At 37.7% G+C, this 17,452-nt stretch overlaps 2 protein-coding genes across 2 annotated transcripts; both read right to left on the bottom strand.

Annotated features, from left to right (window-relative positions):
• Positions 1-2,823: 2,823 nt before the first annotated feature.
• Positions 2,824-7,310, bottom strand: soxB2 (HMG transcription factor SoxB2). Its single transcript, NM_001128857.1, is given in 4 exon segments — positions 2,824-4,914; positions 5,204-5,473; positions 6,532-6,775; positions 6,946-7,310. Coding segments are annotated over 4 exon segments (957 nt in total). The 5' UTR covers positions 7,132-7,310; the 3' UTR covers positions 2,824-4,657.
• Positions 7,311-9,490: 2,180 nt separating this feature from the next.
• LOC494394 (ER degradation-enhancing alpha-mannosidase-like protein 1) lies at positions 9,491-16,702 on the bottom strand. The gene is made up of 13 exons (XM_002126286.5): positions 16,316-16,702; positions 15,925-15,997; positions 15,679-15,782; positions 15,060-15,231; positions 14,599-14,782; positions 14,184-14,275; positions 13,811-13,893; positions 13,343-13,463; positions 12,643-12,813; positions 11,955-12,125; positions 11,332-11,493; positions 10,719-10,867; positions 9,491-10,629 (listed from the first exon to the last, which is right to left on the bottom strand). The coding sequence occupies exons 1-12, from the start codon at positions 16,615-16,617 to the stop codon at positions 10,769-10,771; spliced, it is 1,734 nt and encodes a 577-aa protein (XP_002126322.1). The 5' UTR covers positions 16,618-16,702; the 3' UTR covers positions 9,491-10,629; positions 10,719-10,768.
• Positions 16,703-17,452: the final 750 nt, after the last annotated feature.

A 17,452-nucleotide genomic window follows, 5' to 3' on the forward strand; every position in this document is an offset into this window, starting at 1 on the left:
CTATTTACATCATAATGCAACGTACAAAGGGATAACTCGGGCCAAGTGTACTTCAGCCTTACATCCATTGTACTTTTAACAACCGCTCGGAAGCCGAGGACCGATCGTGTCTATTTTTACACCGATTATTCCCGTGGCCACTCAAGAATAATGTAAGTGCAACAGCAGGACTACAACGCGTAGGAAACTGCTATACCCCAATGTGGCAGATTTGCGTTGCTTGTTTTGCAGTAAGCGCCGGTAACGCGATCTCTGGTTGCCTGAATTGCTGTTGGCATAACACCTCGCATGCCGATGTAAATGACGCCACGCCTGTTGCTACTATTTTACGCGGCAGTTTTATGTGACCTTTAAATAAAGCGTTGGAACGAAAATTGCCATCTTTGTATATAACAGGGTGGGGGAGATCGGACAACTTTTCATTCTATTTTCTTGTCCTATTTGATGGAAAACAAAGAAAAAAACAAAAAAAATATAATTTCATATCCTCACGACTTCAATATACCGTGGTTAATTGTTTTTTTATAACACGATCAGGATACTTGTATATTATGTGCTGAATGTGCTGTCTTCCCCCACCCTACTATGGTCACAGTCATCCATCGCTTGTGTTTTGTGCATGAACCGACTTGATTTAAATTCGTGCGCCAGAAAATAATGATCATACAATGCAGTGGCTGCATCCTTGTTTATGCGCTTTCTGTATTGATTAAATTAATTTCCATTGTGGCCGAATCCTTTGTTGTTTGGGCGATGGTTGTTCGCCATTGTTTGCTCACAATGCCTGTCATTATTCGGCTCATAATGGAGGGTTGGAGAACCATTGAAATACTCTGACGTGTCGCATTGTTCACGACAATAGAGCAAAATTTGAATAGCAAAGGATACAGGGAGCCGTGACGTGCAGGATTAGAAAAGGAAACAAACGACCGCCATTGTTAGAACGTCGGCAGCGCTGTTCCACCACGAAACAATTGATGTTTATTTGCAGATCATCATCGCGTTAAAGCAAATTTAAAAAACAACAACAAAAAACAACAACAAGCAAGTGTGTTAAAAATCCTATACAAAATAAAATGAACAACATATTGAAAGCTTGCTTTATACTTTTGTGTATTGTTTTCCATTGTGTTATGAAACTTTGAAATTACAAGAATCGCTATTGCGTAAAGCGATGAATCAGATTTAAGCTGAAAATTTCCGCGGTCGTTCTCACAAGTTGACAGCGTTAGACAATGAGTGTTTGTTCTCGAAAAAAAGTTCGCATATAACGCAACAATCAACTTTGTCGAACCGCAAACGTTAAAGCGTTCACCGCATTTAAGTGTTCGATCTGCAAGTCCTGATCACCGAAAAAGGAGCGGCAAAAAATCACCGTTTGCGGGAATTCCTGTGTCTTACCACAACGTTAATGAAGAAAGAAAGTTCGGAAACCTTTCAATTTATTATTCTGTACCATATTGTGAAAGTTGTATAGAAAAACAATAAGGAACAATCGTATTATAACGACGGTCGTTGCCCCTTCCACACGAAGATAAATAATGTACATTCATTCATTCAATACTATATGTCTATTTCATTATTTTACAACTAGCCCGGGAGCTATTGCCCCACTAAAATACAGCCCAAAAACAGCGTCAAAATTCTTGCCCACAAATTGCGAAGCAAAAATACCAATGACAAATCTGCTCAAAGTTTTTTGATAAACAGTTTTTAATAATAATCTAAATGCAACGACAGTTCATACCGAACAGCAAAATTTTCAATAAATTCGGCCCTTTAGCAAAATTATACTTGACATTTACATCTCTTTTCGCTGCGGGGTCGTTTTTGCGGCAGGCACATCTTATAAGATTTTCGTATTAGCGGAATTCCGCGAATTACCAACACGTTTAAAAAAACACGTCGCTAAAACTAAGCGTCGGTGTTTCAGAAATAGCGGGCAGATCATTAAGTATTTATAGCCGAATATATACTTTCATTGTTTACAGCTGTTTTATCTGTGTACCTTTATACTCGTAATTACGATATCCCGCCTCCGAGTAAGAAGCGAAATCTTTCCTCTGTGGTTTCGCTCTTCGCACGCGATCCAGTTGATACGCACCGGTACAATGTGATTCTGATTGGTGGCCACGCTGAATCACCTGTGTGACATCATAATAGAGCCGACACGGGCATAACAAACTATTACATCGGCCACGATTACTACACACCGTAGTGTAATTGTTGGCTAATAATGAACGATTTATGTTCCGGAATATTTTCTATTTTGGCGTGCGCCGAATTGTTGCACCGTCACTGCGGTGTCCTATTTGAGACCGACGATTAAAATAGTGCGCGCTGTCACTGTCGATCGGTACAAGTCACCAAATTCTTGGGCACGAAAAGAATTTTTTTCAAGCATTTTTTTATTTTTTGGCAACGTCAAAATGTAGAACGGTAAATGTTTCCGTTTACTGGACTTAGATGGCATTTTAAGATTCTAAAACCTGCCATGCATTATACGAATATATCTTTTAAGTAGCCTAGGGCTATATGTTTCACAATACGTTATACCAGATACCTAAGATGTTGTCCTTGCCTGAAAACCGGATCCTAAATAATTTAAATAAAGTAGGGGGGGATGCGGCATCTTTAGCACATAATATTCAATAATCGTGTTTTAAACAATTATCAACTGTCTATAGGAGACGTGAGGATATGGTTTTATAATTCTTTGAATATTCTTTGTTTACTACCAAATTTAGACGAAAAATACCAAAAAATGCGTCCTATCTTACTTTACAAATAATAAAACACATGTGAGTCAGCTCTTCGATTTTATTTTTTCGTTATTCAAAACATCGTCGGCAGAAAGAAAATAAGATTTAAATAAAAATTCGACTTGTTCGGAAGTACGAGAGATTTTGTTGCAGCATATTGGTAGCAGCGGGGTTTAAAACAGAAAAAAAAACGCAGGCTGATGTATTATAAGCGGTTCAAAGGGTTAAAGTGTTACCGTTATAATGATCTGAAGAGAGCTAAAGCGCGGTAAAGATAATTGCAATGATGGTAATTGTTACGCGGGCGCGATAGTGCCTGTATTGTTTTACCGAACTGGATCGCGTGACAAGAACAAATTCGGCGAGGATAATCGCACTCAATCGCCGCGGTAAGTTCTAATCAACGCCGGTGATTCATATTAATTAAAATCGACCGAGGCGACGGATTGCGTGCGAAGGCTGCGACGCTTTTGGGGCATTTCGCTCTTCTTTGTAAAAATAAACAGATTTCGAGCGCTTGGACGCCGCGGGCGTATTCCACGAGCGAACTGATCGAACTTGTGGTGTCTGTGATGTCATAAAGCTGTAACTTAAACCTCCTATCCGTCGAACGCGCTTTGAGCTGTAACAAAGGCACTTATTCGGGAATAATAAATCGTAGGCCGCGTATCAGCCGGTGAACGACGCAACGGAATTATTCGAGGATTAGCCCGAAAATCCACACCGGTATCTAGTGCGATATCGCGTCCTTGCACAATGATGTCTTCCCCCTTAAAAAATTAAGGTTTTTGAAACAGGTCGTCGGTTAAAAGTGAATTCGCAACTCCGCTGAAGATGAATGTTTACGGCGGAAAATAAGCGGAGATGTGTGCATGAGCGGTGTAGCGGAACGGCGAAGTTCAGCGCCTGACGGTAATTGAATTAAAAGCGACCTCAGCGCGCCGATGTTCGTGCAAAGCAAGTAACCGCGTTTAGGTGTGGCCATTGGTGCACACAACAAACAGTCGACCTCTAGTCGATGGTGCATCGCGTTGGTTTGGTGTGGTATGGCATGCCTTTCCAGATTCTCTTCGGTGAGATTGTGTAAGTAGCTTTGACGTGTTGATAACAAAATGCGAAACAAAGGAGTCCCGCGCACGTTATGGGTTAATTCAAGGTCGATTTACAAGCGCTGATTCGCATTCATCCGATTATTCGCGTGGCTTTGTACAGAGAAAGCTGGCCAAGAATTAAGTTGGAGCCTGCTTGCAAATAGCGCGGAATAGCGGGTAGTAAATAAACACTGAGATAATGAACAAGATTGAAGCAAAAAATGTCACCCACCAAAAAGAGGTTATTATCAGCGCAGAACGCTTTGTCGAGGACACAGTAATATAGAAGGTGGCCTGAAGGTCTTGTGGTTAAAATTCATTTCGGCACGGCAATCATAATGCGCGTTGGTAATATGGACGCACTTGAAGGCAAAAAGCATTTTGATTACACACGACGCTGCCAGGCGACTGTATACCAGTGTTTTGGCAACCGACATGTTTATATGCTAAACCTTCAATAAGGACTGTAGGCAGACAACGGCACGCGCCTTCAATAAAACTTTAAGCACTTGACCTCGGACCACGCGTCATTTAAAATTCACCCTTGTGATTCCACAACGAGTAATATCGTACCGCGATTGTTAGTATTCGAGTCGAGTAGCCCAGTAAGTTGGGATCGTAGCGAAAGGTTATAAACACCACCTGTTTACACAAGTACAATATTGGAAACTTATTGGCTGATCCGAGAGCAGATATTTAGCGTCTATCCTGTAGAAGAATTCGCCTCGCCTTTGCCGCACGCGCGATCAGAGGAACTTGCTGGTTACCGACCGAGCCCGGTCTTTTCGGCGGATTTCCGCCCGCCTACATCGCCGGTAAGGGAAGCGGGGAAAAGTAGTCGAGTCCACTTTTTAGCGGGCTGGCTGGGAAGGGCGAAGACCCTGGCACCAGTATGTAGGCAAAGGGATTCTGCATTGATAGGGTTGGGCTTGGCAGGGAAGGCGACCACGAGCCAGCACCTGGTGTGTTCATCACATAAGCGCTGTTCATAACAGCGGCTGCCATGGCTGCTGCTCCTGGAGACGGAGGCGAGTGAAGTAGTGATCCACATCGGGAGGCGCCTGCGAAAATTATGGGTTTCATATTTTTCTTCGGTTTCATTAAATGTATATAGTAGGTTGGGATAAAGGACACTTTTTATTTTATTTGCTCCTATTAGATAGTAAACAAGGAACACTCAAAGAATTATAAAAAAATGTATCTTCACGACTCCCATCAGACCGTTGTTAATTGTTTAAAACACGATCAGGATATTTGGATAATATGTGCCAAAGGTGTCCCATCTTCTCCCACCATACTATGTAATAAAGTTTAATGCGGAAAATGCCATAAGTTTTAACATGTGCCTACCTGTAGTAGCAGGAGGAGAGTAGAGACCGTTGGATGGTGAGTACATCGAGTTTGGTGTACCTAGGTCACGTGCCGCTGCAACAGCTGCAAGCCTGCTTTGAGTGATGGCTGCTGCGAGGCTAACTGCGTTCGATTGTGACGTCATACTGAGGGGGTTCAGACTTGGGAATGAAGTCGTCGTTAAGGATTGTGACGTCGAGTAAAACGCGGCGGCCGCCGCAGCTCTTGCCTTCTCCACCACAATAGGGTCCATGTTGAGATGAGCAGCAGCTGGTGGGGGGAAAACAAGTTTATCACTTTTATATTGGACACAAACGTGCTTGGGTTGGGTTAAGATGGGTCATTCTTTCCTTTTTTGTCCTATTTGGTAGTAAACAAAGAAAATTCAAACAATTATAAAACCGTATCATTACGCCCCCCATAGACCATTGATAATTGTTCAGGAAACACGATCAGAAAATTTGGATATTATGTACTAAAGTTGTCCCATCTTACCCTACAGTACTATATATATATGCTGATGTGGGGCATGTTATGATTGTATTGTAAAACAGCTATTCTGGTATTAATTAGCGAAATGACATTTCGATCTGGTATTAATTTGCGAACTGACATTTTGTCATAGACAGGTCGTTTTCATTAGAGTAATTGACACTCAGACACGTAAATAAATACCAGAACAAAGCAACGAACATGTGTGATAATTTTTTGGCAAAAAAACAAAGCCACGTTTTTAACAATTAACGCTCACTTAGAGTGCGAGAAAACGGTTATATAATTCTGTAAAAAATTCTTGTTACTACCAATTGGGACGAGAAAAGAGAACAAAACCCATCTTACCCCAACCTACTATATGTTGTTATACCACGAGGTATGTTATGTGAAATAGATGGCAAAAATATGATCACACGTCGGACAATTGACAATAGATTTTTTTTGCACTTAAATGACATTAGGCTTTAAATCTGTTTTTTCGTCTCATTTGGTAATGCAAAAAAATAATATTTACTATAACCGTAGCCACGCGACTCCAAAAGAGCGTTGTTAGTTGTGAAAAAGATGATCCGAAATATGGAAATCAGGTGCTAACGGTATCCTATTGACCCAGGGTGAAATATTGTAGGGTGGGGTAAGACGGGACACCTTTAGCAAATAATATCCAAACATCCGGATCGTGTTAAACAATTAACATTAAATAGTCCATGGGAGTCCTGAAGATAGGGATTTATAATTCTTTAAATGTATTTTTTACTACCAAATGGGACGGAAAATGGAGTTAAAAGGTGTTTCATCTTCCCTACCCCACTGTATTATATATTATAATTTACCTGCTGCCTGTTGTATGGCTAATGATACGGTGGATGCGTCGTGTGTTGGAGAACTCATTCCCGAGCTTGGGAAGAGAGGAAAAGCAAAGCGATCTTTTGGCTTGATGAGGCTTTTGGGTTTCCTCCGGGGTCTGTATTTGTAGTCCGGATGTTCCTTCATATGAAGAGCACGGAGACGTTTTGCTTCGTCGATGAATGGCCGCTTCTCGCACTCGTTGAGAAGCTTCCACGAAGCACCGAGTCTCTGTAAAAAGAAGACGAAATTTCGTCACACAAGGTTTTAGCAAACGATTTGTAAAAAAGAATATAAGAAGATTTACATAAAATGGTGAACTTTGAATAATTTTATTAGCATTTTATTAAATGAGAATTTACGTTTAGCGAAAATTAGAAATTTAATAAAGTTCTGTTTACCTTTGAGATCTCGGAGTTATGCATTTTTGGATTTTCTTGGGCCATTTTTCGTCGTTGTCCTCGCGACCAAACCATGAATGCATTCATTGGTCGCTTAACGTGGCCTGTGTCGATGCCGGATTTCAACGTCATTTCCTCTGACGTCACCGGACTGGGAGTTTCCCTCTGAAGATCGGGGCTTTCCATAATAACGTGTTAGAATATCTTGAAACTTTGCAGTGACGTCACGAATTTATGACGTCAGTTGGGGTCGTCGAGTAGATTATACAGTGGTGACGTAAAAGAAGGTTATTCGTAGCCGATGAATTTAGAATCGAGATCAACACAGTGCACTAGTTGAGTATCGCGTGAAATTTCAGTCATATAAGTTATACGACAGGCTACTGAAATAAAGAGAGTCTGTTACACATTTGGCTTGTATGTTTATACGACAATATATAGTAAAGAGTCGTAGGGAAACGGTTTTATAATTCTTTGAATGGTATTTGTTTACTACCAAATGGGACGAGAAAATTAAATGAAAAGGTGTCTCATCTTTCCCCACCCTTCTATATTGTATGTAACATGAAACCAAATAAGTCTGAAAAGTCCTTATTTTGCTTTTTACGTTATCTTTTGACCCAAAAATACTCGTCTGATTTGGTTAAAACTCAAAAACGCACTTTACACGAAACCGCACCGATGTATCTCCTCATGCGAGAAGATAAGAAATACACGAACTAGGATTACAAGGTTTTTCTGTTACGAAAATGAAATACCACAGAAAAATCGTTAAACGTCTATTCCAAACTAAGTTGACGTATAAAATTCATACACCTGTTTACTGATCTTTTTCTGTTAATAAACAAACAAGTGAAATCTAAAAAAATAACTGGTGCTTTTTAGCGACCTAGTCAGTTGTGCTGTAAATTGTGTCTGACGCAACAAAGACCTTTTCCACTCCTTTATTTCGTAACAATGCTCGAACTATCGCGTGCAGTGGTTTCGCATTGAAACTGGCCATTATTTCTGTCTTCCGTCCGTTTTTCTAATTTCGACGTTGCCTTTCTCACTCGGGATATTGTTTCTCACAACGCTTCGCGCGGCGCGATCGTTGACGATACAAAATTGCGGAAAGCGCAATTGTTACGAACAATGGCGACGCTGGTGCGAGTGAAAGGACGATTAGAGCGCGGGTTCTATTATACTGGTGTACTAAGCGTATTCCATTGTTCATATGCGAGAGAGACTAATCACTGAAACAATTTATCGTCACTCTCTCGCCCGAAAGCGATTTGTTCATTTAATTTGCGCGGTTTGAGCTCGGTAGTTTGTATAAGCTTGGAATTGTGCTGCCGCTGCAAGGTCCATATGTCTTGTTTGGCTGTTTACCTCCACTTTAAGATAGTGGGTCCAAAAGGGGCCTGGCCTTAATGCTTGAGTGCTCTCTTAAACGCATGTGTTGACGGTTACGTTTAACAGCGTTTGTCTTTCACTGGTGCGTCCCCGCTGTTTGTCACGCAACAAAGGGGGGCGTCACGTGACAACAAAAACATGAAAACAGTTCGACTGCGCGGAATTTTCGACCAAATTTAGACTTTCAAAAAACTGCTGAACGTGGGTGTCACCAGATTAGTGGAGAGTGCTGAGCACAATTTTAAAGATTAAAACGAAAGAGAGAGCTGAGAACACTGTACGCTCTACATATGACTTAAAAAAATCCGAATATTTTACTTCGCTTAAAATTGTTTGTGTTTGTTTGAAACGACTGAATTTGATGCTTAAAATCAACAAAAAATTGATTAAATTTTGATTAACGTTTTAAAAAATGTTTTTTTTTTAAAAACATTTGTGTTACAGTTATCATAAAAAAACGACTTTACCGAATTAAAAGACGACCGTAAAGGCCATTTCCCTTTCGTCAGAAAACGTCACACAGCTAGCCTACTTTATATTACTCAATGATACCATCTAGCGACGACATGGTTGAACATGTGAACCAGACATTGCTTTATGACGTCACTTGCGTGTGTGGCTGATTCGTCGAATTTGTTTTTTGTTGATTGATTAACAAGCATTTGCCGATAATACAGTACGTTGGGGTACGATGAGACACCTTTTAATGCTGTTTTTTTTCGTCCGATTTGGTGGTAAACAAAGAACATTTAAAGAATTATTATAAAACCGTATCCTCATGATTCACATAGACCGTTGTTAAATGTTTAAAACACGATCAGGATATTTGGATATTTTGAGCTAAAAGTATCCCGACTTCCCCTGCCCTACTATATACAACGTACGGTGGGATACCTTCAGCCAAAGTTAGTATAGACGTTGCCTTCAGCACATAATATCCCATACTATACCTCATAACTATCTTGTGTTTGACAAATAACTCCTATAAAGTTGTAAGGATGCGTTTACGTAATTCCTAATGAGACGAGAACACAGAATGAGCACACGAGCCATCTTTTCTCTAAATTTCTCTACGTACTTACCCGGCTAGAAAAGCTGTCCCATATTCCTCACCCTACCATATATACCTGACTAAAAAATAATTTAAAAATCAGATAATAAGTTTTATTCGCACTATTCGCACCTGCAATGAAATAAACCAAACACTTCAAAAAACGTGCAGAAAAAAACGTGACTAAGAAGACATTGAAACGAACACGGGTATTTCCGCAACAGAATTGCACACGGTGTGACATTACAGGATGATAGAGAGCGATTGTGACGTCATAATGATACGACAACACACATATTCATTACGTTGACCTATCACGCAGGGTCGGAAGACGTAAAAGTACAATGGGGTAAGATGGATACCTTTAGCACATAATGTCCCAGATTTCATATTGATAAACAAGAGTCGTAAGGATACTATTTTACAATTCTTTAAATGTTCTTTGTTTACTACCAAATGGGACAATAAAATAAAATGTACCATCTTACCCAACCTAGTATAAATAAAAGATTTGGCCTCAATAAAAAGATTTAGGTTTAAAAAAACATCGTATTATATTTCATGAGTATTTTGTTCAAGATTGTGTAAAGGGAAAAAAAAGACAAAACTTTCGCAAATAACAAACAAACAAAAAAAATAATGCAAAAAAACGTACTTCTAAACCTCTTATTTTTCGATAATTGTCACATTTCAAGGAACAAAGTAAGTCACTACTGATACCAGTTGTACAAAAAAAGGCACTCAATATATACAACATATTGCACTTTTTCTGGGGACAAACGGTCATCTAATATATGAAAAACCACCTATACCTTTTACATGCATTAAAGAGAATGCTTAAAAGTTAATAAGGATTATAGTAGGGTGGGGGAAAATGGGACACCTTTAGCACATAATATCCAAATATCATGATCATGTTTTAAACAATAAACAACGGTATATTATAATTCCTCGAATGTTTTTTTGTTGACTACTAAATGGGATGAAAAAATATAATAAAGGTGTCTCATCTTTCCCACCGTACTGTATATATATAGTTTAATTCCAGGATTCGAAATATGTTTCAGCAGTACTGTTGTATAAGATGCCAACAAGCATGTATGAGACTCACTAACACCATTGATAGGTAGATTACTTTGGTAGGGTTTGAACAAAATTCTTCAACAAAATGATAAGGTTTTTGAGAGGGCGGTTTTAGTTTTTGGAACAATTTCAAGTCAATGGGACGATATATGGGTCTGTGGAAAAAAGGATATACATGATAATATCCAAAATTAATTAAAAATTTATTTAAAAAAACATTTCAACTATGCTAATATTTACTTACTCATATTTAGTGGTTGTGTTGTAACAGTGACCATTTATCCCCACGTTATGTCACGTGACCCCTCCCACCATCTCATGCACTTGACGAAGGTAGTCACGACGCAGTGGGAGCGAAAATCTGCGTTCCAGTGGAATGAATTCACATTGCCGCTGTGGTGTAGGAAGGTTTATGATGAAAAAAAAGAAAAGCAGAATACTGTGTTATAATAACTGTTGTGAATGAATGTAACTTTATTATAATTTAAAAAAAAAATGATCCACAAAGTTAGGGCACAAGGTATATAAAACAGAACACCCTTGTTATGCTGACTGTTTTTTTCTAGCCACACAAGGATAAATAAATTGTTTATGACTATGTAGTAAAGGTAACTTGTAAACAGGCACGAGATATGTGAAATAGAACACTTGTGTTATAACGACTGTCGTTTTTCGGCTATGGGAGAAGATAAAACAAATTACTGTTGGAAACTTGTATGCAGGCATGAGGTGTATGAAACAGAACGATGTGTTATAAAGACTGACTTTACCCTACCACTCAAAAATAAATAAGTTACGTTCATTCATACAACTAACACAAATACACAATCAATTACAAATCACACCAGAACACTGACTTTGGACTTAGAAGTTGTTTTATTGCCAGTTGTTCCTGCATAACAGAAGTCGAAGTCAGACTCCCAAGGTTTCTTTAGATTGACAGGAAGCAAATGACCTTCTGTGGTGAAGACACTCAGCATACCACTGCTTTTGTGAAGTGGGTTTTCAAAATCGAATAACTGCAAAGTACCAAGAAAAATTGAAAAAAAAAAAATTGAAAAAAAAAATAAAAAAAAACTGTATGTCTAATGTCTATATTACTATATATATTAAGAAGATTTTAAAAACATATCATAGCCTGCTTTTATATGCTTCTGTGTCCTTGGGCAAGCCAGCAATTGCTCCAACCCAGGTCCCTTATGGGTTGTCTAAATTGTCAGCCACACTTTTAAAAATAATTAAAAAATCCGCACCAAAAAAAAACATACATAGTAACTCATAAGCGGACACAAGGTGTATAAAACAGAACACCCGTGGTGTAACGACTGCCATTGGCCTGCTACGCGAAGATAAATAAGTAACATACATGGTAACTTAAAAGCGGACACGAGGTGTATGAAACAGGACACTTGTGTTCATGTTATAACAACTATAATTGCCATGCAATGATAAATAAGATACTTTTAACAAAATAACTTACCAGGTAAAGATACTTGCACGTTTCACTGAGGAAGAAAGATTCCATTCTGTCCTCTTGCGTCTTGTCGAGCACATTGTGCAGCGAGGCGTAACCACATTCAGTTTTGGCGTGTCGCTCGAGCGAATCAAGTATCTCACGGCCCACGTTGAGGTAGAAAGGATTTTTTGTGGCCTGGGGTTGAATTTATTGTTTGAATACGAATGAATGTAATTTCATTCTTGAGTTTGTGTACTTACTTCCAAGTTGTAAGTTACAAGAAAGGTCCTTGTCTAAAGGCTTTTAAGCCCAGATTTGGCCAATCATCCCAACACCCACAAAAACACAAGTAGTAACTTACATAAGAAAATTTAAATACTAATAGCTTTACCTACACAAAAACCAGCGGTTCGTATTAAATAATGAACCTGGTAAGTGACAGACATAACTAGAATAAAAAACACCACACATGATCTTTATGTATATAGTAGTGGGGGGGGGGGATAGGACACCTTTTCATTCTAATTTCTTGACCTGTTTGGTAGTAAACAAAGAAAATGCAAAGAATTATAAAACCGTCCTCACGACTCCCATAGACCGTTGGTAATTGTTTAAAACACAATCAAGATATTTGGATATTATGTGCTAAAGATGTCTATCTTTCCCCACCCTACTATATCTATATATTTATATGAAATACGGTCTCTCTTACCCTGTAAAGTAGATAAGTGCTCTCTATAAACTCAGGTCGAAGTGGATAGAACCTTACATCTGGAGCTTTTAATCTCCAGTTATAACGCTCAGGTAATGCCTCGTAACGCTTCCATATTGCATAGTACAACGCATGGCAACATATAGCTTCCTCTATATCGCCATTAAGAACCTATACACAAAGACAGGAAATACAGAAATGATTTGATTGTCATAACGCCAGACTATATTAATAGTGTTAATTACATAGTGGTGTATTCTACTATTATTAAGTTTGTCTAATAAAAAAGTTTTGAATGGCCTAATCTGTTTCGTTTTAAAAAAATTTATTGGTATTTTTAGATCACAATTTCTATCTATAACTTAAAATTTTTAATTGTTTTGAATGACTGCAATTTATTTACCCACGCTTAGCTGAGCGAAAAACAGTCGTGAGTCGTTACAACACAGGTTTTCTGTTTCATACACCTTATGCCGACTTACAAGTTACTATGTAAGTAACTTAAGAGTGAATTTTTTGGTCGGTATAGCTCAAAATTTTGACAACCCATCAGTGGCCACTGGGTTGTAGCAATTGCTGTTAAGTGTTTTGCCTTAAAACACATACACATACAAATCACAATGGTAGCAGTGCAGGCATTGAGTTGAACACATAACCTTCTTGTGGATAATTTTATAAATTTAATAATCAACCTACATACCAATAATCCAGGTAGGAATGCTTGCAATGAATCCACCCACGTGTTGATCATCATTCCATTTGATAAATCAACATTTACATAAATAGGGGGGTCGCCTGAACCACTGTTGCAATGCTTACGTCTGCAAAGAAAATCCGAATGAATTATTGTACAGGGTTTTCGGAAGTTCACTGTGTACTGTTGAGATGTTTTTTTTAAGACATTCAGCAACACTCTTCAAAATAAGTTTGTTTATAATGTTTTTTAGCCAAGTACTTCATGCAGCTTTGTGGACATTGCAATCTTTTGTTGCTACTTTTAATCAGTTATAATACAAGTTGTTCGGAAAGTCACTGTGTACTGTACTGATAATTTAAAAAAAAATATATTTTTGTCAAAGCAGCATATCATAGCTGTAGTATAGTATTACATACAATTTTTTTTATAATTAAAAATTCCATTATAAACAAAGAGCAAATTGTGACTTACCCTCGCCTCAGATGTTCTTTGATGCTTTGTAACGCTTCATCGAACACATCAAGGTCTCTTTTCTCTCCAAATAAAATGTAAGCCTATCAATAACAGACCATTTAAATTATGGACCTTATATTGACTTTATATTTTAATCGACTTCATATAAAAAACTTATTTTAAGGTGTTCCATCTTCCCCCTTCTACTAAATAGTATTTTAGAATATCTTAAATCAAATATCCAAACCTGATTATATCCAAAATACAATTTTGTGCATTTATATGTGTAAGGTTCTGAGTTAAGGATCACTTATTTATCATGTTAGAATATCTTGAATTAAATATTTAAATTCAGTAAGATCATTAGTTCCATTCATTTAATCTTTCCTACCTTTAACAAATATTCAAGATATGAATCTAACCCAGCCCCTACACCACTTTGTTTTCCCATCCACTCTCCTGTTACAACATCTATAGCAACACCTGTGTGTGGAATCGACATTTTTAATATTTCATGAGGAAAAAAATTGCATCGGTACCAAAAAATTTATTAAAATTAAAAATTACCAAAGTCAAATGTTTTATCAGAAAAAAATTGAGATTAAAAAAAAAAATTGAGATTAAAAAATAGCAAAATCATAAATATTTTGACAAGCCTGAAATAAAATATAGATACCTTAGACAAAAAAACATTTCCAGTACACTGAGTACAGCCACACCGGAATTAGACACTAGACTATACACACACATTAAATACACATATCTATGTCATATACAATGTTATATTTATATTCGTATTATTTTACCAAGCAATCCTGTATCTGAGTTTTTTCTCATCCAAAGTTCATGCATTGCGCGGCGTGCCACATTTTCAAACGTGGGATCGCCAATTAATCGACTGAGGGTTCCAAACTCGAGCAGAAGTGATCCTGCACCAGCTGTAGCAGTGTGTGTGATTGTTGAATTAGGAAGACCGTGACGTAAATTAACCTGTATAGTAAACTGGTATCAATGTAAAGAACATTTAGGGAAATAGTACCAGATCTTCACGACTCCCATATAGACCGTTGTTAATTGTTTAAAACATGATCAGGTTATTTGTATATTTTGTGCTAAAGGTGTCCCATCTTTCCCGACAGTATTATACATTATTTTTGTCCAAATAAACTTTCTGAGTCATACATTATTTTCGTACTAATAAATGCTCACAGATTTATGAGATCAGGTCACCGGCCGTCACCCATTTAAAAAGATTGTATTTACCTACCCTTGGATATGGGATTCCAGATTTTGTGTTTTCAAAAGCTGGAAGTAACCGCACAGCAAGATCATGAGCAAGGGAGAGGAGTTCACCATTATAATCATGAGGGCGCATGTCTCCAAATGGTTGGAGAGGATCAGATATTATAAGGTGGGCAGATAATAAGGAACCTAGAACTCTGGACAGAAATGTTTACTTTGTATTTCAAAAACTTAATTTTGATAATATAAGACAAATGTGTGCAACTTTTATTACAGAAGGGCCAAGTGTAAATTACTGGGTGAACCTGCGGACCATACGTTTATTAAACATAGGCTTGCATTAACCAATAATAGTTTTATTTTATCTTTGATCTAATGATATTAAAAGGGAGTTATCTACTTGCAGAAAAGTTAAGACTCATAAATTTCTGAAGAATACTGCTATATAAATTTATTGTCACAATAAATAATTTTTTTTAAAATATGCAGCTGGCTTTGCAGGCCGCACAACTTTTCTTTGGGGACCGCATGTTGCACACCCCTGCTATAAATTACTTCGAAAGAAAAGTCAGGCGACTTATGCAACTTGCAAGACTCAATTTCTAAAATTAATATTTTCAACTTAACATAGATAAACGAAATACCTGATGTTGGTTTCAAAAACCTGAACCGTTGAATCAAGATCAAATGAAACTTGGTTTAAAACAACTTCAACTGCGTGTTTGAATTCGCTGGAGTTACCCATGATCTGAATGATTTGGAATTCTTTTTTAATACAACTGACAATTCAGACACCCTGTAAGTGGCCACTGGGTTGGAGTAATTGTCGCAAAGCAAAGTGTCTTGCCCAAAGACACATATGCTCTTTTAAATATCAATTTTCCACTTACGGCAATCGTGTCCAGTGAGTCAATAAGTGTAAGAGAAAAATTACCCAAGACATCGTTGATGTTCAAATTCAATCTAAAACGAAAATTTGATTTTAAAGATTTTATTTACATGGTCGAATATCACTGGGAACATGTATGATGACAGACGAAATATTGTCTGTTAAAGTCATTTTCTTAAGCATTAACTCTACATAAGGCATAAAACATAAATATATTTTTGTCAAAACTTTCGAAACCATAATCTAAAGTTAAGTTAGTTAACTTTACAAAAAGTGGAAAATGAAAGAATATTTTGGCCAAATAAATAAACAAAAAATTTAATCGGACAAAAATATCAAAGTAAATTTTTGTTCGTTTAAGAATATTTTTGTCAAAATAAGTAAATACTCACGGATTCATGAGATCAGGTCCCCGGCCACAGCAAGCAATCGGGTTTAGTTCATCTTGGGGAAAAGCATACTTCATATAGTTGTCATATCCAAAGTAGAACATGTTCCGAGCGTCTTCTTTTGCTTCAAGGCGTTTTGACTCCGGAAAATGGAGGTACCTCTCCCCATAATAGTTTTGCCAGAATTCAGATTGAAAAATTGTTTTTTCATCACTTTTATTGTTGAGAAAAGATGGGAATCCAACTGGTATGAGACACATAAAAATGTGGGCAACCGTAATTAGCCCAAAGGAAGTTCTGAACATAATTGGTTTATTGGTGCCAAGGCAGGGGTGCAGTACATTTTCCCTTGGCCCTTGCTAGGGAAATAAAAGTTTAAAATTTCATCACAGCCCCTGAAAACAAGTTTTATTTATTAAGGAAAGCAAAAGTCTTACATTTTAAGAAACAAAATGAAATCGCGTGCATTTCTAGAAACCTTCCGCTACAAGTTGTTGATACCCGTTAAAAGAAGAGTAAATAAACCACAGTTTAACAATATCTAAACAGAAACGAGCTCACAGAACAATGATCAAAATGTAAACTAAAACATCGCATCGTCATCATTTACTGGCTAATTTACATATAGACAAGAGAGCAGAGCACTAAAGAAAGGGCATGTATATTACGTTCGCATTGAGAAATTTAACGTAAACGCGTTATATACATCATTCATGAATCTCACTTCTCGATTTAAACTGCAGAAGTGTGAGATGGTCATGTCATATAATAACATATATTGACGTATCTTTCTAAATTGCGCCTTTGTAAACATGCTGCTTTGTTAAAGATATTCTGTCTTGTCAAGCACGTATGCCGGGAAGAGTTTCCTTTTGACAGTAAAGCTAAACCTTTTTTAGTTTGTTGTATAAATTAAGCTACGATCGGGCAAAAGCTTACTTGACGGCCAGGCAAGGGCTCGTCAGAGCCCGCCATGAGCTTAGACTGACCTCGAGGTCTCAGTGGCAATAGAGGCGCTAGTTGGGTAGTCCTCGTTATCGTTTTTGTGTTAAGGCGAATAGGAATTATATACCAGACAGAATCACGTGACAGCAGTGTGACGTCATGCGATTAAATAGAAGCGATTTGAACCTGTCAGCG

The sequence above is a fragment of the Ciona intestinalis genome, unplaced genomic scaffold (assembly GCF_000224145.3).
Source record: "Ciona intestinalis unplaced genomic scaffold, KH HT000542.1, whole genome shotgun sequence".
In the NCBI taxonomy this organism is placed as follows: Eukaryota; Metazoa; Chordata; class Ascidiacea; order Phlebobranchia; family Cionidae; genus Ciona; species Ciona intestinalis.

Bases quoted from the DNA above. Each gene is read 5' to 3' on its own strand.
- LOC494394 (XM_002126286.5), bottom strand. From the start codon at position 16,617: ATGTTCAGAACTTCCTTTGGGCTAATTACGGTTGCCCACATTTTTATG. The intron at 14,276-14,598 runs GTAAAATAATAC...TTCCACACACAG, and splicing joins CTCAGATACAGGATTGCTTG to GTGTTGCTATAGATGTTGTA. The intron at 13,464-13,810 runs GTAAGTCACAAT...TTTTCTTTGCAG, and splicing joins AAAGAACATCTGAGGCGAGG to ACGTAAGCATTGCAACAGTG.